Source organism: Oncorhynchus nerka, linkage group LG26 (genome assembly GCF_034236695.1).
Source record: "Oncorhynchus nerka isolate Pitt River linkage group LG26, Oner_Uvic_2.0, whole genome shotgun sequence".
NCBI lineage: Eukaryota > Metazoa > Chordata > Actinopteri > Salmoniformes > Salmonidae > Oncorhynchus > Oncorhynchus nerka.
This window is the reverse complement of record NC_088421.1, coordinates 8729040-8750553: the sequence shown is the minus strand read 5'-3', so window position 1 is coordinate 8750553 and position 21514 is coordinate 8729040. Positions and strand designations below refer to the sequence as shown.

Here is a 21514-nt window from a genome sequence, read left to right as displayed (position 1 = left end):
TTGAAAAACCCATCTCGACACTTGATCCCACATACTCGGCTCATTTTCCTCCCATTGGAAACGACAGGATTTGTTTTCGACAGGATGTGGTATATCTTAGTAGAACATCTTTGGTAATATTGCTGTCGCTAATATTTATTATCACAACGGGTGATTGCATTGGGAATTCACTTCCTGGATCCACTCGTTGGTGCCTTTATTGTCCCCTCCCTGCTCCGCAGATATTTCGTTTCCGCAGGGCGGGGGCAATAGGTAGACCAGAGTGGCTCCGCCCCGAATAAATTAGGGAGTGGGGTGTCTCGCTTTCTTTACCATCTCTGGTACACTGCAGTGTACATTTTTCCATCTGCACACTTCCATCTTCATTGCTTCAGCAAATCTGTGCTGCAAGTGAAGGCTGTGAGAGTGAATGCAGGAGTGAAATAGCAATGGCCAGCTTTAAATGTATAATACACTTGAGATGAAGGAACTACCGAGAACGAAGAAACAAATATGAGTTAAAACGTCAAATATCAAACGACTGGGCTGCTAAGAAACTCAAGTAAGTGAAGCACTCTAGCTAGCCTGATTAAGCTAACTTGCAAGGGTTGCCAACTCTGGCAGGTTAACCCAGCTAGCTCGCTACAGATCCTGTCGTTAGCTAATATGACAGCCATTAACACATTAGCCGAACATAATAGCCATGATGAGCTCGCGCCATGTATGCAACTTATATAGCTGAGATTCATAGCTAACGTTACGTTTAGTTAGGATGTATCGTAGCCATGCTTTATTACAAGATGCTAGCTAGTTGAGCTGTTGTGTATGGAGCTAGCTAGTTATCCTTTTGCAGCAGGGCCGCCGCGATGGCTTCAAGTTTGTATGTTAATTGGTTAACTAGTTAACGTTAGTTTGTCAGCTTGCTAACTTACCTAGCGTTAGTCAACTAATTGTTACGCTAACTATTGGCTAATCTGACCTAGCTACCGATGACCAGGTTTATTTGGAGATTTCACACTATTGGATTACTTAACGCTATCTACAGTCGGCTCATTTACATTCCACAGCAGCACTGACCAAACGTTAGATATCTGCGAGCTAGATAGGCCAACTTGCAAATGAAATGAAGACGTCATCAATAACAATGTCACATGAGCCCAGAAGGTTATCTGGTTTAAAATATATTAGGGGACCACCTCTACTTAGCTAACTGTCCTAGTTGACAAAATCATGCTTGATAACATTAGCAATGGATGAGACTGAAATGTCACTGGATGACTCTGAAACATGTTTTAATGCGTTATTGCAGGTGGTGACAGTTTGTATCTGAGAACCCAGGCCATCCACAAGACTTCAGTGGGTCAAGATGCCGATTCCTCCCCCTCCCCCTCCACCCCCTGGAGGCCCCCCTCCACCCCCCATCTTCAGCCAGGTAAGAACGTATTGAAGCATGGAAGGTGTCACCTGGATGCAAAAAATGTTTCCTCTGCAACTGTGTGGGTCTAAGAGAGAACTGTATCAATCAAACCTATGATAGGGACATATTTAATGGGTTTGAGCCATGATGTAGGCCTAGCTCCAAACCATGATGTAGGCCTAGCTCCAAACCATGATGTAGGCCTAGCTCCAAACCATGATGTAGGCCTAGCTCCAAACCATGATGTAGGCCTAGCTCCAAACCATGATGTAGGCCTAGCTCCAAACCATGATGTAGGCCTAGCTCCAGTGTAGTTCATATGAATTATTTGTCCAACCAACTTGACAACTCGTAGGTCCCTTTTTCAAAGGGATTTATATTCACTGGTGTTGTGAAGCTGAATTTGTTTCACCTTGTGCGGAGAGCACTACTGAAATCAGAAAAAAAGCTGTTCTCGTGGCCTGTGGTTGTGCGTGCTATCCTCTCCCTGCCAAGCCCAATCAGAGGTTGTGTCACAAATGGCACCCTATTCCCTTTTTATAGTGCACTGCTTTTGACCAGGGCCCATAGGACTCTGGTCAAAAGTAGTACACTATATAAGAAATAGGGTGCCATTTGTGATGTACGCAGAGCCCTTCTGGTTTAGTCAAGTGATTAGCGCTGCTCGCTCGAGTAATCATCCTCAACATCTAATTCACATAATGAGCAGTGGACCAACCAGGCCAACGCAGACAGGGATGCATAACGCTATGGATTTATGCAATGGAAAACTAATTAATGGACTTGATGTGAAGGACTCACGAAATGGTAATCTTATTCAAATGAATTGTGCTGTAGCCCCTATCAAGAACACGTTCTACCCGGCTAATTCCCTTGCACCAACTGTGACGTGGCTTTCTGCAAGCTGCTACCTGTCAGGCTATGTATGATCTCGGTTAGTTACGGGCAAGTCCCAAATTTGAATGACGCCTGTGAAATCGTGACTTGTCCAAAGCACCCGATCTAATGAGTCTCTTTATCTCACGCATCCCGTTGTATCATAACAGATCTACTGTACCGTTCATGTTGTCTGTCCACGAGAAATGAGGTTATGTACTCAAGTCTGTTCTCCGGTAGCATAAAGTGTGCTGTGGTGAGCTAAGTAAAGGACTCTCTCTCTTCTCTTTCCTTCCTTCCTTCCTTCCTTCGCAGGGCAACACCACCCCACCCAAGCTCAATCGAGATGAGGCCAAAGGCAGAGGAGCCCTGCTCGGTGACATCCACAAAGGGGCCAAGCTGAAGAAGGTCGGCGTGGTCAATGACAGGAGCGCACCTATCTTAGAAAGTAAGGCCACAGCACCACTAAGGTTCACCCTGGTGTCTCAGATCTACTATTCTGGTAGTGTTTTACTGACTAATCTGATTGGATGGAAGTAAGACGCACAGAACTGATGAGGCTAGTGAAGCACACTCACTGGGGGTCAAGGTTTATTTCGCAGGAGTGAAATGGGAGACCATGAGGGTAATTATGCATATAATAGGTTACTATTGTAATGTATGTAATTTAACCCTGTCCAGAGCCTAAAGGAGGTGGTGGTGGTAGTAGTGGAGGAGGCTCGTCAGGGGCCATTCAGCCAATGGGAGGGCTTTTCCAGGCAGGTGTGCCTAAATTACGACCAGTCGGAGGCAAGTATTTATATCCTAACTGCTATGGTGTCACTTACAAATATTTCTCCAAAAAATCTGGACCGCTGAAGGATTTGTCCGTCAAACTTATATTGGGGGGAGGGTTTAGAACAGCAATTTAATTCCCTTCCATTATATTTATTGCTGGCAAGTTTGAGAGCAAGCTAGTTCGTCAAAGCACGATTGCAATAGGTGGGGGGGGGAAAAAAAACAATGAGCACTGGTTTTTGACTGTGTAGGTAGAACAGGCCGTCAGGTTTCAGTGTTGTCATAGGGCACTGCTGAAGGAGATTTGCTGATTCACAATAATGAGTTCCCTAACCTGCACGTCTGCATTGGTCTTAGATTTCATCATATGAAGGGCAGTGCCTTACCATCTGTCAAGGAGAAAATATTAGAAAATGGATTATGATGACTAAAATAACCTAATAATACACTACCGTTCTGTTGTAACTCTGCACTGAGACATGTCCTCATGTTTCTCTGTTCATGTATAAATTCATCTTCATATAAATTGCTGATGACATGACGTGACATTTTTATGGTGCAGATGGTTCGGTTGGCAGGTCATCCCTGACGCCTCCTGGCACGCGCCCCGCTGCTCCTCGTCCTCCTGTTCGCCATGACAGCACAGAATGCTCAGCCCAGCAGGCCTCTCCCCCGGAGCACTCCCGATCCCAGAGGCCCTCCCTCCCCGACCTCTCCCGCCCCCTCAGCGGAGGCAGCCCAAACAGTGGCATGAAGCACAGCTCCTCCGCCCCTCCACCTCCTCCCCCTTTTTCTCGCCGGGGTAATGCACCCCCTGCACCGACTCAGAAGGTGCCACCACCCGCCCCCTCCTACAACCGGGAGAAGCCCCTCCCTCCCACGCCAGGACAGAGGGGGACTTCCCCGGTGCCGGCCCGCAACAGTGCCCCTCTGCCTCCTTCTCCCAACATCAACCGGCGGCCCCCGACGTCAGGGGGCTCCTCAGCTTCCTCCTCTTCCTCCTCTCTGGGTCCACCTCCTCCCCCGTACCGCCAGCCCATGACCAACGGCCCCTCCAGCCCAGTTAACGAAGCCGCCCCGGAGCTACCTCAGAGACACAACTCCCTCAGCAAGAAGCCGTCGCCCGGACCTGGACTCACTCCAACCCGGGGGCAAGCTCCACCCCCGCCACCCTCCCCCTCCCCGCCAGGCGGACGCCCCCCCCCTCCAGTCCGTGAGCCCCCGGCAGAGGGGCAGGTATGTTCCTACTAGTGCTCTCCTTGTTCCTCTACCTGTAATGGAGCTGTGGGTTAGGGCCAACTTTAATGCGTTCTACTGTTTGTGTTATGCATAGTTCAGTTACATAATTCGGTCACATTCTCACTGTGCTGTGTCGCACTATATTTGTTTTTTAACCTCTATCTCCTCTTGTCAATCACCTATCATTATGTGAGGCAAGCGAGGAGAGGTGATTTGTTTATTAGTGTAGAAATTAAATGAGTGTGGAAAAAGCTGTGGCAAGGCGTAGCACTACAGTCAGTATGGTGGCATGTCATGACAGGCCTACAGTGTTTTTCTAGCGTTCCTGTCTTGCTGTTGTATTGTAGTGACTGATGGTTAGCCAGTGTAGCTGCTCTGTTATTCCTTAATGACCATATCGTTTGTCTGTACAGCTCCACCCCCGCCTGGGTCGACTCAACGAAACGGTGGTCGCGATGCTCCCCCTCCACCACCCCCCTACAGAGGTAGCCCCTCAGAACCTCATAGCCGTGGCAAGCCCCCCCCTCCTCCCTCCCGTACCCCTGCCGGACCCCCGCCCCCTCCCCCACCTATCCGCAATGGACACACCTCCATTTCCCGCTCCTTCGTAGGTGAGTCGTCTTCCTCATACTGCATCACCTGACCTCAAATTCGGGTTCCCTCTACATTAACAACCACCTCTCATTTTGTTAGTCAATCTACTTCGGAGTCTTTTGGAATGTATAAAATGTTGCAGTCCTAGTAAGTATTGAATCTGTAAAAGTGATGGGGAAACTATACATTTGAGTTGGGTGAAGGGTAAACTGGCTGTATTTTATTTGTTATATAATAAAAACAATTATTGGCTCCTTCGGCTGGATGACTTTGATCAGTACAAAAGAGAGGTTTGAACTACCATCACTTCACACTGTTCCCTACTGTTCTTTCCATCCTCTCCTCCCTCTTGACCTTCAATGGCCTTGACCACCAACCCTGACCTGAATGGTCATCTTCCTAACCTTCTCTCCCTACAGATGACTTTGAGTCCAAGTATTCTTTCCACCCTCTGGATGACTTCCCTGCTCCAGAGGAGTACCGGCACTTCACCAAGATCTACCCCAGCAAAGCCAACAGAGGTGAGGGCTCACTTATCAGTGTGACACAATATGCCAATAAATACTATACACACATGTTCTGGTGCAGAGTACAACAAATGTTTACATGAAAGGAATAGTAATATTTTCCCATAGGCCTGTAGTTTATTGTAACAGCTTTTTATTGTTTTGACGGTGTCTTTGGCAGTGATGAGGGGAGCTCCTCCTGCACCGCCTGTGGGAAGGTGAACACTGTGAGACCACTTCACTTCTACTGTACAGGAGACAAGGGTTATATATACACACACACACACACACACACACTACTTTCTCACATAGAACCTACAGCATATAACATATACCGACATGCTTCTCATTCGATAACATTCCATTTCACTTAAGCTCCATAACCATTCACTCACACGCTCGCCCTTGAGAATAGCCCAGGAATTTATGCAATGGCAGTCATGCTCCATTTTGAAGGTGGAGTTGGCAGCTTACTTATGCCATTCCCAGCCTGTGTCCGCGCGGGTGAACTTGCCCTGGTTTGTCACAAAGGCATTACTTACCCATTGATGGTGTTTCCAGGCGTGTGTGTGTGTGTGTGTGTGTGTGTGTGTGTGTGTGTGGGCGGGGAACACTTTGACACAGGTATGAAAGACATTCACTCCCATACCACACAGACTGTTGCGATTGTCAAAATGGAGAAAATAAAATGTTCTCCACGTCATCAGAGTATATGCACTGTGAGAGCCCACATCACCATGAAACGGGAGTGACACCAGTGACTGTACAGCCTGGCTCTAAGTGTCAGAAGGTGATTGACTTTTTTTGGGCCACTGCACCCCTTGCTGATGTAGGGAACTGCTACTGTTTGAAAGTTCTCTCAGGTATACGGTTTGTGGAACAGAGAACTGGAGATGACGAAGATGATATTGGAAAGGCATTATTAGATAAGAGATTCTCTCCAAAAGTGCCAACTGAGTCGGACCTGAACTGGGAACAGCACATACCCCCCCCACATCCTTTCTCCCTGCTGCAAGACTGTCGTGGTTTCCCTTTTCCTTTATGAATGCTGGAATGGACTGATCAAAGCAATAGTTTCATATGTTCTCTGTGATTGTTGTCAGTAATCAACACCTGTGACAGTGGCGATCGTTGGTTTGTGAAAAAGTCTTCCTGTTTAGAATGATGATGCACATGTATGGGATCTTGCAGCAATCTCTCCCTCCCTTCCTCTACGCAGAAGAAAAGACAAACCAGATAGATGCATGTTGTCTTTCTTTTCAGCTTATCTGTCTTGAAAAATGCATGAGGGTGATCTTGTTAGTTGTCCTAAATGCACAGCAGAAAGTTATTATGCCTTCTAACACTAGTCTGGGCCACTGAAACCATTTCACGACAACTAACTCATACGAACACTACAACCCTCACTAGTTTTAATGACCGAGCCTTTCAAATGCATTGCATGCTACAGGATGCTGAACCAGTACATTGACACTAAAATACTCAACCCGAACCCAGGCAACGAGTCGGAAGCAATCCAAGCGTTTATTGTTCAAAATTGATAGAGAGAAATTATGTTGAGGGGAAAGTAAATGTATGCTTGCAAATACAAACCTTTTCCTGGAACTCAGCAGGATAAGGTTTGTTGATACCCACAAAAGCCACGTGGTGGCAGTATTTGATGATTTTCCATAAAGAGACATGGGACCTACAGTATATGCTTGTGATGCAGTACCCCTTCAATTTGTCTTTATATTTTTTTTAAACATACAAAGTTTTATTATGGATTTGGCCAATGTTGAGCGAGAGGGCAGTACAGACCTGTATGTCTGTCTGTGTAACAATTTTGAGATCTTCTGCTGAGGGTCGAATGGACAAACCAATGACAACGGCCATGTTGTTCAACTCAATCATAGTTGTCTACCTTCTGTCTTTTGAAAGAAAAAAATCTAATGTAGTCCTTACATTTCTTTGCTTAATGCACTTGTGACCACAAGCCTGAAACAAATGCACGTTGTTACACAGGGAGGTGCACCTTTAAGGCTGGTACCTGTCATTTTGTTCCTATTGTTTATGTGTTGTGTGGGGTTAGTCTTGTTCCTTATTTTAAAACGGCCCTGCACCGTGACCGAACCCCCTTAAACTGTCACTCACTATTCACTTTTTATTTCAACCATTTACTGGTCTTTTGCCTTATTATTCAATTCAGGATTTGTAAAAAAACAAATTAAAAACACCAAAAAAAACAAAGCTAATCTAAGTTTATACACCTCATATGGGTTATACGGTAGTCATGGTTATGGTTCTACTTTTAATATGTATAAAGCTTGTAATATAGTGAATAAAACTGGGATGGATAACGGCAGGCTTTTGTCAGAATCCAGCGACAAACTGTTAGTCAGTCCCCCTTTAGATATTCCCTCTCTGTGTCACAGAGGGCCTGTGTGGCCATTCAACAGGAGCGGTATGTACTCACATTGAGAGAACCTCCTTGTTCGTGTCTTCTTCTCATCCCCCATTTCATACTTTCATACTTAGCTTAATCCAGGCCCTGGTTCCTTCTGTACATGTCACCCTTCTGCGTCAGACATGTTGTACCAATTCAATTCAAATGTCAGTGATGGAGAAGGAAAAAAAGTCTACTTTTCCTGTCTCTGTCCAGTCCATTGTCATCTTTTATTAGTGACGTTATGTAATAATGTGCCACAGGTTTTGGTTAAAGGGATAGTTCATCCACATTACAAAATGACATATTGATTTTATTTTAGGGGGTAGATGGATTGATGGAAGCTACAATGTAATTGCCTGCATCCATTAAAAAAAATATATATATATTTTCCTTTGTTACCCTAATTGGAGTAAACTAATGGACAACAACACTTATCTTATACACAAGTATGTGGACACCACTTCAAATGAGTGGATTTGGCTATTTCAGCTATACCTGTTGCTGACAGGTGTCTAAAATCGAGCTCACCGCCATGCACTCTCCATAGACAAACATTGACTTTCAACGTGGCACAGTCATTGGATGCCACCTTTCCAACAAGTTAGTTTGTCAAATTTCTGCCATGCTGGAGCTGCCCCGGTCAACTGTAAGTGCTGTTTATTGTGAAGTGGAAACTTATAGGAGCAACAATGGCTTACCAACAAAGTGGTAGGCCACACAAGCTCACAGAATGGGATCGCTGATTGCTGAAGCACATAAAAATAGTCTATACTCGGTTGCAACACTCACTACCGGGTTCCAAACTGCCTCTGGAAGCAATGTCAGCACAAGAATTGTCTGTCGGGAACTTAATGAAATGTGTTTCCATTGCTGAGCAGCCTCACACAAGCCTAAGATCACCATGCGCAATGCCAAGTGTCGGCTGGAGTGGTATAAAGCTCGCCGCCAGTGGACTCTGGAGCAGTGGAAACGTGTTCTCTGGAGTAATGCATAGAGCCAACTGTAAAGTTTGGTGGAGGAGGAATAATGCTCTGGGGCTGTTTTTCATGGATTGGGCTAGGCCCCTTAGTTCCAGTGAAGGGAAATCTTACTGCTGTGCTTCCAACTTTGTGGCCACAGTTTGGGGAAGGCCCTTTACTGTTTCAGCATGACAATGCCCCCGCGAGGTCCATACAGAAATGGTTTGTCGAGATCGGTGTGGAAGAACGTGGCTGGCCTGCACAGAGCCCTGACCTCAACCCCATTGAACACCTTTGGGCTCAATTGGAACGTTGTCTGCGAGCCAAGCCTAATCACCCAACATCAGCGCCCGACCTCAGTAATGCTCTTGTGGCTAAATGGAAGCAAGTCCCCAACGCACTATACCAACATCTTATGGAAAGTCTTCCCAGAAGAGTAGAGGCTGTTATAGCAGCAAAGGAGGCCCAACTTCATATTAATGCCCATGATTTTGGAATGTGATGTTCAACGAGCTGGTGTCTACATACTTTTGGTCATGTAGTGTATATACAATTTACGGACACAATGCATTTTTACAATAGTTATCTTGTTGTTTTTAGTCCCACCCTTCAACCCCTCTCTTAACACCATCCAGTTTTGATTTCTATGTTTTTCAACTGTGATGTTTCACAAAAGTTCTGAACCTTTCTCATAGTTTCTACAGATTGTAAATTAAACAATTTGGGGGGGCTAAAAGTATTATATTATTGATCGATTGACTATGACTTTTCAATTCAGTGCTATTTGCAGAGTTACCTGCATCAGTTATTCCTGTAACCTGCATCCAGAAACAAGCTACATATGGACATAACAGTAAATCTGCAGAGCTGGGATGTATTCCCCATATACAGTGCATTTTAAAGTATTCAGACCCCTGGACTTTTTTTACACATTTTGTTAGGTTAAATCCTTATTTTAAAAAGGCTGTAATGTAACAAAATGTGTAAAAAGTTAAGAGGTCTGAATTACTTTCCTAGTGCACTGTATATAACATCGTATTGGTTGCAAAAATGTATAATTTAAATTGAAAAATTCAAGTTTTGAATCTTTTTGTGTATAAACTCTAACCATGTGCCATAGAATCGGTACATCAAATCTCTTCCCAATTATTTTGCCATCTATATGACACAGTTGTCACTTTTTTGATTTCTTATATTAAACTTTTTATTTGGCACAATTTCCTTTAACCGATTTTGGTCTTTAATGCAGGGCCGACAGACAAGTTCCTTTCTTTTTCCCAGTTCCACCTGCCTCTTCAATTTTTGCAATAATGCTGCAATTAGTTGGTTGTAATTTTGGGTAGAGCAGACATTTCCATATAATTTTGTTAGATGCACGTGTGACAACTCCATGCAATTAGTATATTTGTGTTTAGCCATAATGGTTTATTATTTGTTCGGTCTTTTCTCTTGGATTAAACTGAAATTACAACCAACTTTCTACAGTTTATTTTAAAAATAGTAATATTTTGGAGAGTGTCAGTGTCACCAGCGAAGCACACCCACACCTCCTCTTCCATGCTTCACGGTGGGAACCACACATGCGGAGATCGTCCGTTCACCTACTCTGCGTCGCACGAAGACACGGCGGTTGGAACCAAAAATCTAAAATTTGGACTCATCAAACCAAAGGACAGATTTCCACCGGTCTAATGTCCATTGCTTGTGTTTCTTGGCCCAAGCAAGTCTCTTCTTATTGGTGTCCTTTTAATAGTGGTTTCTTTTCAGCATTTCAACCATGAAGGCCTGATTCACGCAGTCTCCTCTGAACAGTTGATGTTGTGTCTGTGACTTGAACTCTGGAAAGCATTTATTTGGGCTGCAATCTGAGGTGCAGTTAACTAATGAACTTATCCTCTGCAGCGCTCATCATAGCGCTTGATGGTTTTTGCGACTGCACTTGAAGAAACTTTCAAAGTTCTTAATATTCTGCATTGACGGACTGTTTCTCTTTGCTTATTTGAGCCGTTCTTGCCATAATATGGACTAAGTCATGTTTGGTAAAATACCATTCTTCGAAATACCACCCCTACCTTGTCACAACACAACTGATTGGCTCAAATGCATTGAGAAGGAAAGAAATTCCACAAATGAACTTTTAACAAGGCACACCTGTTAATTGAAATGCATGGCAGGTAACTACATCATGAAGCTGGTTGAGAGAATGCCAAGAGGGTGCAAAGCTGTCAAGGCAAAGGGTGCCTACTTTGAAGAATCTCAAATATATTTTGATTTAACACTTTTTTTTGGTTACTACATGGTTCCATGTGTTATTTCATAGTTTACGTCTTCACTATTATTCTACAATGAAGAAAATAGTCAAAATAAACAAAAACACTGGAATGTATGTTGACCGGTACTGTACATAACTTTAACCATTGTGTAAGAAATTCTCAAATTGATGTTCCAGGCGTTTCTAAACAAATTCCAGTCGTACATTATCAAAAGCCTTTTCAAAGTCAGTGCTTATATTATCTCCAATCTTTCGTCCATGTAAAAAAAAAACTGTCTGATTAGGATTAATTATATGTACTATGCATTTTGACATTTTTGCATCATAACACTGAAGTGTAAGGGGCCTCGATTCTTTTTCAATGGACTGCATCTTTATTTTTACCACTTGGGTCCTGTTTCAGTAGTAATGAAATCAGACTACCTTGTTAAGTATCTGATAACCACTTCTATAAAAACGGTAGATTAAAACATACTAATAACGGTTCACTGAGTACATCAAAAAAGGTTTGGTATATCTCAACTGCTATGCCATCCATCCCTGGAGTTTTCCCAGACTTCAAGGCTTTAATTGCATCAAGTTCCTCCTCTCTAATTTGGCTTCACATGAGTCTTTCTGTACAGATGTTCATTTTACATTAATAGAAAAACATCCATACAATATTAACCCCCCCTCCTCCCTCTTGAATAAGTTTGTCCATTTCTTTGAGGTTTTCCTCTAACATATTCTGTGCCTCTATTGTAGAGTTGCTATCCATCTGTACTGTTAGTCCCATTTCCTTTGTTAATATGAACTCTTTTGACCTAAATTGCTTTTGTTTTAAAGATTAGTACTGAATTGCATTTCCTCCTAAAGGCACATTTAAAAGTGTCCCATTCAATTAGGATGGCATTGTTAAAAGTTAATTTGTGGAATTTCTTTCCTCCTTCATGCGTTTCAGACAATCGATTGTATTGTGACAAGGTAGGGGTGGGATATAGAAGATGGTATTTTACCAAATAGGGATAAGTCCATATTATGGCAAGAACAGCTCAATCATTCTATGTGTGGCAGCTCTGTGAGCCAATACTGTATGTTAAGTGAAAATTGAGAAAATAGGCAGTAGCCAAGGTTAAAATGACAGAATAACCCAACAGCACACAGGTGTCATCAGAAGAGGCTTTATTTAGGTGCGTAGTATCCAAGACCAGAGTGAAGGGCCTCCCCATGGTAAAAAGAGCAGATTGACTCCCAAACCCTTAGCCCCTACCTCCTAAACAAGTGATCGGTGCAAAGCAATATAGTGATACTTCCAGCTAGCCCATCACAGGGCAAAGTGGAGGTCTTACTACATTACCACCTATCCAAGTCTCTCAGACCTACACATTGCCTCGGGGTTAAGGGTTGATTTGATAAAACTGCTTGGATATAACCTTGGGCTACGTCTAATGACACATCTGAGTTTCAGGAGAGATGACTGTAAACACTGACTTCTGTACAAAAACAAAACCCCACGCGAGTTAAGATCCCCCCCCCACCCCACCCCAGGCCTCCCAGTCACTTAAGAATAACGAAACAAAAAACACAAGAAATATGCTGTATAATTCATCTCAACTACAGTAACAGACTCCATTTCTGTCTCCATTTACACCCGTTCTCAGATTTACAAAACAAATTAAATAATCTCCTTGCATTTTACACAAAATAGAGTCTCCATATTATTTAGCTATTTACACATAGAATATTTACATTACAGCTTTATCGTACAGGCATTGCCAGGCAGCCCTCCGCGAAGGTCGCGACCCAGGGATCCTGAGAGAGTTGCAGGCAAACAAGTGGTGTCAACGTCACTGGGTCCAGTTGTTCAACTCCATATACTTTCTATGAGAAAATTCATCAATCAGCATATTAGAAACTATGGTGCAGTACAAGTGGCCATGATGATGGTACCATGCCTATAGAATAAAACGGGACTTGGTTCTTTTGTTGAGAGTTCTGCGACAATGGCTTTGTTAAATTGCAATAAAAATTATATTGAACTGAACTATACTGAACATTTTATACAATCACAAACAATTCTCATGCTGAAAATGTGCCCTGAGGTCAGGCAAAAGTGCTTTGTTGTTACAAATTTTGTTGGCCTCCCATCATCTGTACATAAAGAAGGGTTTGTCTTGTGATGGTGAACCTGCGGCCTCAGTCTGAACCCCCCAAAAGGGTGGAATTATCAAGAGCTGTCAATCAACAACTGACTCAACCAATGAGAGATCTTTGACGTGGGGAACCAATAAGCCTGCAGCACATCATGGGGTTCAGAGACTTTTCATTCCACCATCACCCGAAATACCACGTCTTCTTGTGACACGGTGGAAGCTTTTGTTCAGAGGTATAAACTCTGGGTTTATTTTAGCCCAGAAGTACTAGTATGAACTAGCATAGGAGTATATTTTCTATTATCCAACTGTCGCTGACTCGTTGAGGGCTGCCGCTGAGCTGTCGGTGGTAAGTGCCCATATTGGCTGGAGGGGAGGGGTCAAGATTTAGGATAGAGGTCACGGGGTTAGATTGTCTCACGTCTGAGTACTTCAAAGAGAAAAGGTGGGACAACAGCAGGAATACAGTCTGTCTGGGGGTCAAATGTCAAAGACTTCAGTTCAACAGGTCTAGTTAAACAAAGCCGGCCTTTCCCCATTTGGGCTAACCATCCTGGTTTGGTTAAGTTCAGAAAGGTCCAGTTGGGGAAGGGGGTTTGGTGGCAGTGCAAACTGGACAGGCTTCACTTGGACGTGAAAGCAAAAGCATGACTTGGTGTTGGGGAAACAAAAACAAATCAAACAAAATGTATTATTCATTCATCCTCATTTTCTGTACAAAATGGCTGTCCAATCTGCTAGTCGAGTCAGTCCTGAAACCTTGTGCCCTCCTCACACAAACATGCTCAAAGTCACACGCACAAGGCTTCAAAGAAAAGAGTTCCAGTCATATTTCTCAGCCGTTTCCAGCAGTCTGAGTATTATACACAAAATCAGCAGTGGCTCGTGACAAGCAGACCAGGAAGGAGGCTGGAGGAAGCCAGGAAAACACCCAGCATAGCAAAAATGGCTAGCTGATTCAGCCAATCAGGGTTGAGACCATTGAGGGCAGAGTTGCAATGGAGAAAGGGGGTAAAGGTGGGTATGGGGGCGATCTCCCCCTTTCTCGTCCCTCTCCCACTCATTCGCACTTTCTCTCACATGTCTTTGGGCTCTAGCTTGCAGGACATTTCAAAGAGCAGGTTCTGATTGTCGATGACCTGCAGCTGGCGAACGTAGGCCTTGGTCTGGAGGTGAGAGGGGGAAGGCTCTGCATCCAGAGCTACGAAAGAGAAAGAGGTCAGTTCATTAGTTACCCCCAACAAAACAATGTATGCAGTAATCATACTCACCCCCTAGATCAGGGTCCCCCGGGTCAAATTTGGCATGCAGGTGGTTTTTATTTGCACACCCAATTTCTTAGCACAAATATATAGGTTGGAGCTGATTTCCTGGTGTTTTTAGACACACACACACATAACTAAAAAAACACTAGAAAATCATCGCCAAGTTATTTTAAATTAAGCAACCCTTTCCCAAGTATTCCCACTCATAACAGAGGCACGTGATTGTATTCAAATCAAGGTAAGATTTTAGTCAAACATATATGTTTGGGATTCTTGGTCAATTTGCAGTCTACATATTATTTGTAATTATATTCCATCCCCCCGACCACTTGCTCAATAAAAAAAAAATGGGGCCCAAGGCTGAATCTAGTTGATGATCCCTGCGCTAGATTGTAGTGTTTAACCCCCAGAGAAGCTGCTGTGGCGTGCAATGTCCTAATCTCACCACCAGATGGCGAAAGACAACCCTACTATTTCCACTTGACCTAACATGAGGATCGCAGCAGCATCTGCTCACGGCGAGCCCACACAACACAGCAGGCAAAGAAACTGGTTTGATTCAGTTCTAACCAACAGCAAAACACTTTTTGTCAGGCAGGCTAACAATGGCCACAGATTGTCCTTTCTCATTCTGGGCTCAGAAAATCCTCCTTGGATGCGCCGTTATCCTCCTCTGTGCCACCATCACAACAGCAGCAGCAATCTATAGGATTAGATGGTCATTAACTCCAGAGCCCAAAGGGACATTTTGAAGCCATTTATTTTTTGGGGGGGGGGTTCAATGGGTTTGTGTACGTGGTGTATGCCTGAATGTAGCCTATAGCTGTCGGAGAACACACGGTTAAACGTCTCCCTGTGTGCTCTAGCTCGCTAAGCAGAAGTAACCTATGCTTAATGCTTAATGGAATCAGATGACGGACAGAAGGAGAGAGAGAGAGAGAGAAAAGAAAGATGGGGAGAAAGAGAGGAATAGAAATGACGGGGTAATTCAAAAGAGCGACCCCTGGGTCACCCAACGAAGCATACAGTCCATTAGGGTACAGCGGTAATCTGTACCACTGTAACTAAGCCCTCTAGGATTTACGCATCTAAGCACAGATTCATTATAGCACTGTGTGCAATATAATACAGCCCTAAAAAAGGGTTTCAGCACTTCCTGTAACTGTTCTGACTATCCTGAATGAAGGCTATGGAATATTTCAGAGTGATAATAAACCCCATTTTGAGAAGCCCAGAGTGAGGGCTAATAAACCCTATTTTGCTGCTTTCGGGTCGAAGCTATTCAACTTCAGGGTCCTACACTACACACCACAGTTACGTCAAGTGTCGTTTGTGTTCTTTACATCACAAAGGAGCTTAAACCTTGGCAACCAGGTGATTGAACGTGTCCTCCAATAGACAGAAGTTGTAACTAGATCTAGAGTAAAAATACAACAACAACATTAACCCAGCCCTGGCTTAGGCTCTGGTCTCATGTTTCAAGTTTTAAATGTCACGTACACTAGTACAGTGAAATGCCTGTCTTGCGAGCTCCAAACCCAACAATGCTTTAATCAATATAGCAGTAAAAATAACATAAGGTACAGTACCGTAAATTATTTTAGTGGTGTTTAACATTGTGTGGTGTTTGTCATTAGCCAGCACACTGTGTCAGTAGTGTTATCATGAGGAACATTCAGATTTTTTTTTTATATCTAGATTAGCATCTTGCTACATATAATATGCTTGTACAAATGAAGAATATTCAGAAGGCATAAACCTCTAAATGTTGTCGTGTATGTAGATAGGCCAAGTTGTTCATGTGCTGTGAAACCTCTCTTTTATGCCCCATGTCAATAAACATACAGAAATAAGAGGGTGGAGAAGGCCAATGTTCTACTGGGTTACATTGCGTAGGGTCTTATATTATGTCAGCAATCTCTTGTGTGTGTCGATTGTGTAACAGCGTTAGCTGGATTTGTGCGAAACATCAATGATCTCAGTGTGTCTAACAGTGCCGCGCTTTACTCAAACTAATGAGCGTAAGGCACAGATTGCTAAATGTTTCTGAGTAGTGCACTAGCACGATACAAATTAATTACACTGACTCTTGGGGATGCTGGCTCTAAAAATAGTGGACCAGTCTGTGAGTTATGTTAAGTAATGCTAGATAGACTATGCGATACCAACATTATCGAGTGTTTAGCATGTCATGCTACGTGATAATAATGACATTGAACATTTAACATGCTAGGTTGTGTGATAACCATATCACAGTGTTTTGAGCTGTACTCTGTGCGGTGATAATGTTATTGGGTGTTTATGCACACTAGGCTATGTAATGAATGATCATGTTAAAGTGTTTACCTCGACATAATGGCGTGGTTAGCACGCAAGGTGGTTTGTCAGACAGTAATATCATTATGTGTCGAGAATGCCTGTGTGTGTGTGTGTGTGTGTGTGTGGTGGTAGTGAATGGCGGTTGTGTGATTGAACGGCCCCGAGGGCTGTGCTGTTCTAAACAGATGGCAGGGTGGAGCTCGGCGCCTTCAAGACTATTCTTAACAGACAGGTGTGCCTGTGGAGGGAGGTGTGGCCATTAATGCTTACCCAGTTGAGAGCTCCTGTATCGTCTGATGCTCCTCACCATCTCTGCAACTTTATGCTGGAAGGGAGAGGAGACGCGTGTAGTAAGACAGTAGTCAGGGGAATCACGCTGATTGTGCCAAATAGAAAATGCATGCATTTCTTTGGCTATTCTGTCAGGGGCTGAACGTATACTCACCATCTTCTCAAAATTGACAAGCTCCCCATGAAACGACTTGCAACTCTCGTGGAGGAAGGTCAGATCTGAGAGATAAAAATTTTAAAAATTAAAAAGAGAATGAGAGAGAAAGGTAAACACACAGTGCAAGGCAGGGAACAATTAAGTAATGGCTTGTCGACACTCGCCCCAGCGGCTGCCCTCGTCTACCGGTGCTTTAGCCCACAGACGGAGGAGAGGTAGGCCCGAGAGAGATGAGCCAAAGAGTTCATCTGTGATCCCTCAATAGGAACTGGAATTTGCGGGTGCTGGGTGAAGGGGAGGGGGGCATGTTTAATTGAGTCAGGAGGAATGTTATGAATGCTGCTGATGGAGCTAGACATGGGGAGGGAGGGTGTGTGGAGGAGGGAGGGAGGAGGTGAGACGATACGCTAATGTGACTTTTTTCACCCCTGGACTAAAGATGCTATGAGCGGAGCTTTATGAGCTGCACACTGGACAGCAGGCACACCTTCTCTTCCCGAACACACACACACACACACACACACCTTCTCTTCCCACACACCTTCTCTTCCAAACCGACACACACCTTCTCTTCCAAACCGACACACACCTTCTCACACAGAGCAGATGCACTTTGCTAACCAACTCTCTATCACACAGCAAGCGTATGCATATTCCTCCCGCACTCCCCCACCACCCACCCACACACACAGAGAGAGAAGTCAGATGCACCTTACTCTTCAACACACACACACACGCCTGCTTGAACAGTTATTTAACCACAGAGATTAACGGCTAGCATTCTGAACTAGCGAGCAGGGTACCAGGAAGCCCTCACTGAGCTGTTATGTTCTAGCAGGAGTGTATTATTGTGCGTAACCTAACATCCATAACATTTTGAAAATACTTCACCTTGTCACCCAGGTCAGAGTGAAATATCACGGAGAAGGATGAGAGGTTGTACAAGGATTTAAATGTGGTACACCTAGAATTCCGCAGAATGTCTCCCCTATGTGGAAGCTAGGTGAATTGTAAAAGCTGTAGGCTGCATTCAAAACCAATCTCCCCCTCTTCCCAAAGTCATTTACTTTGGTTTTGGTCCACCAGGTTCAAACAGCTGTAAAAACTATTTTTTATTATTGAAAAGATTTTTCACAGCGATTTAGATAGTACAATGATTCCCTACAGCATTCCGTGCTTGTTTTCTCAAACTGAAATTGAGCGAACAGTGTAGAATATTATTAACCAGGACATGACGGAGCAATTTCTACATGGCCACTTGACCTGGTTTCCACTAGATAAAACACAGCCAAAATAACTTTTCCCGTTTTGACAACAGACGCAGCTCCTGCAGGAGAAATCAATAGATGAATATCACAGAAAATCCCAACACTGGTGGGTAAGTTACTGTGAAACACAAATCATTCCACTATTGCTGCAGACATATTATGGACATTTTCTGATGCAGATTTTTTTTAATCCTATATGTTGCACAATTGAGAAACATTGAGCAATACAAATAGCAATGCTTATCTAGTATGCTAAGCTGCTATCCAGCAGTTATGTGTCCTATCCATAGAAAATGATGGAGTACTCTAGTGCCCAAAAGCCTGTTTTAGCATGGGCAGGGCCATTGGGGACTTTCACCCTTTTGTAGTCAACTGGGTGGGACTTGCTATGGTTTAGAGGGATAGTTCATGGATTGCTGTACCTTGTCCATAGACTGCTTGCAGGGTAAGGATATCAATGTGTTATTTCTTCATTTGGGTGAACTATCCCTTTAAGGGAGGAACCCATAATTCTCACCAGGATGGATCAGCCAATTAATTATACTTGTGCGCAAACATTCCATAACTGCAGGTGGCAATAAAAAGCCAACCTTGGTTTTATACCTGTTCAAACAACACATTCCAGATGGGAGTATGGACCCTTTCAGTTTGTTTACCAACTCATGAAAACAGTACAACAACAAAAAATGGACTACAACAAAATGGAGACGGCCTCAATGGAGCTGCCCGTGCGCTCACAGACGCCATAATGGGCCAGATACAAAGATGAGTCCTCTATCATTCTCTATGGTCATATTATGAAAAAGTGGAAGCATCTAGCTGTGAAAGCAGTCGACCTGGTAGCCATAGGAGTTGGTTTTTACAGTATGTACATCGTGTTGAACATTTGTCTTGTTTAAGTTTATGGTCCTTTGTAGCTCAGTTGGTAGAGGGTTCGATTCCCGGGACCACCCAAACATAAAAAGTGTACGCACACATGACTGTAAGTAGCTTACTATTGACTGTAAGCCTTACTATTTTGCATTAACATTTTAGTCATTTGGCAGACGCGCTAAATGTCTACATTATATTAGAGCCTGGTATACACAGCTTTCAAATGGAAAACATTCCACACGTTTTTTGGTGTCCAAGTGACATTGACAAGAGATTTCATACCCAAGGGGGAGGAGAAATGGACAAAGACAGCGAGATAACGAGAGGGAGCGACAACGAGACAAGCACACACTAAGTGTAATAAAACACACATTAAGGAAGTTGCACACACAGTGTTATGATGTAGATTAGAATAATGTAAGTATATATTGTATGTAGTCTATAACCAATCTATTATCACAGTGATGGATAAGGCTGGCCTGTAGAATAACGGCAGCGGAATTTTGTTGATCCAATTTCTGAATAGATCCAATTCTTTGTTGATCTAAAAAGAAATATGAGAACTCGTGGCAATGGAGGAGGGAGGTCAGGGTGGAGGAGGAGGGAGGTCAGGGTGGAGGAGGGTCAGGGTGGAGGGGGAGGGAGGAGGAGGGAGAACAGGGTGGAGGAGGAGGGAGGTCAGGGTGGAGGAGGCGGGAGGCGGGAGGTCAGGGTGGAGGAGGCGGGAGGTCAGGGTGGAGGAGGCGGGAGGTCAGGGTGGAGGAGGCGGGAGGTCAGGGTGGAGGAGGAGGAGGGAGAACAGGGTGGAGGGGGAAGGGAGGAGGCGGGAGGTCAGGGTGGAGGTGGCGGGAGGTCAGGGTGGAGGAGGAGGGAGGTCAGGGTGGAGGGAGAACAGGGTGGAGGAGGAGGTCAGGGTGGAGGAGGCGGGAGGTCAGGGTGGAGGAGGGGGAGGTCAGGGTGGAGGGGGAGGAGGGAGAACAGGGTGGAGGAGGAGGGAGGTCAGGGTGGAGGGGGAAGGGAGGAGGCGGGAGGTCAGGGTGGAGGAGGCGGGAGGTCAGGGTGGGAGGAGGCGGGAGGTCAGGGTGGAGGGGCGGCAGATCAGGGTGGAGGAGGAGGGAGGTCAGGGTGGAGGAGGAGGGAGGTCAGGGTGGAGGAGGAGGGAGGTCAGGGTGGAGGGAGGTCAGGGTGGAGGAGGTCAGGGTGGAGGGAGGTCAGGGTGGAGGGGGAGAACAGGGTGGAGGAGGAGGGAGGTCAGGGTGGAGGGGAAGGGAGGAGGCGGGAGGTCAGGGGGGAGGAGGCGGGAGGTCAGGTGGAGGAGGCGGGAGGTCAGGGTGGAGGAGGCGGGAGGTCAGGGTGGAGGGGGGGAGGCAGGGTGGAGGGGAGGAGGAGGCGGGAGGTCAGGGTGGAGGAGGCGGGAGGTCAGGGTGAGGAGGCGGGAGGTCAGGGTGGAGGAGGCGGGAGGTCAGGGTGGAGGGGCGGCAGATCAGGGTGGAGGAGGAGGGAGGTCAGGGTGGAGGAGGAGGGAGGTCAGGGTGGAGGAGGAGGGAGGTCAGGGTGGAGGGAGGTCAGGGTGGAGGGAGGTCAGGGTGGAGGGAGGTCAGGGTGGAAGGGGGGGGGGGTAGAGCTCATTATGGAGCTGATCACCTGTGGAGGAGGTGTGTGTTCTCAAAGTAGAAAGATGAATGTCACCTGGTTATGTTTATAGACAGGGTCCCATGTTGAGTTAAGAGGGTGTGAGAGCGGGAGAGAAAGAGAGAGAAAACGTGCCTTTCTTCGATAATGAGGGACTTCTGTTAAGTCGGAGCGGTAGGTTATGAAGTGCCTCAATGCCGATATGTGCTCATGTGTGTGTGTGTGTGAATATGCTGGATGTCTTTGTATGTCTGTGTATTTAAGTGTACGACTGTGAATGTACCGCAGTCTTTATTCATTCCTCAAGAGGATGTAGAAGTACGTTTACATGTAGACTCCAGCATCGCCTGCATCTAACATGAAACAAGTATGAGCGTCGCATACTTGTGTTGCTCAGCATGCTGTCTCCCTGCTGGGCTTTGTGTTTGTGCAGGGTTGAGGTAGCCGGAGTACCATTCTCTTCGGCTAACATTCCACTGCCATTCCAAATGACAAGGAGTAGCAAGGAGTGGAATGTTAGCTAAAAGAGA

The 21514-nt window shown here is 44.9% G+C and overlaps 2 protein-coding genes across 5 annotated transcripts in view; one reads left to right on the top strand and one right to left on the bottom strand.

Moving 5' to 3' along the window:
• Positions 1 to 233: 233 nt before the first annotated feature.
• LOC115110188 (WAS/WASL-interacting protein family member 2-like) lies at positions 234 to 10250 on the top strand. 2 transcript variants are annotated; one of them, XM_065010041.1, is made up of 8 exons: positions 237 to 541; positions 1289 to 1411; positions 2588 to 2720; positions 2954 to 3061; positions 3612 to 4289; positions 4702 to 4899; positions 5302 to 5403; positions 5570 to 10250. In XM_065010041.1, the coding sequence occupies exons 2-8, from the start codon at positions 1346 to 1348 to the stop codon at positions 5608 to 5610; spliced, it is 1326 nt and encodes a 441-aa protein (XP_064866113.1). In that variant the 5' UTR covers positions 237 to 541; positions 1289 to 1345; the 3' UTR covers positions 5611 to 10250. The 2 variants fall into 2 exon arrangements, with proteins under 2 accessions (XP_029491479.2, XP_064866113.1); XM_029635619.2 differs by lacking the exon at positions 5570 to 10250 and having other exon boundaries at positions 234 to 541; positions 3612 to 4285; positions 5302 to 5389.
• A 1943-nt stretch (positions 10251 to 12193) lies between these two features.
• The window catches only part of LOC115110186 (rap guanine nucleotide exchange factor-like 1), a 32138-nt gene continuing 22817 nt past the window's right edge, over positions 12194 to 21514 (bottom strand). For 2 of the 3 annotated variants that reach the window (XM_029635616.2, XM_029635617.2), the window contains exons 13-15: positions 17209 to 17273; positions 17034 to 17088; positions 12194 to 14380 (exon numbers count right to left, since the gene is read on the bottom strand). In XM_029635616.2, the coding sequence (XP_029491476.1) occupies positions 14256 to 14380; positions 17034 to 17088; positions 17209 to 17273 (245 nt within the window). In that variant the 3' untranslated portion in view covers positions 12194 to 14255. Of the gene's footprint in view, positions 15148 to 17033; positions 17089 to 17208; positions 17274 to 21514 lie in introns of all 3 variants that reach the window. The other variant, XM_029635618.2, reaches the window with a different exon arrangement.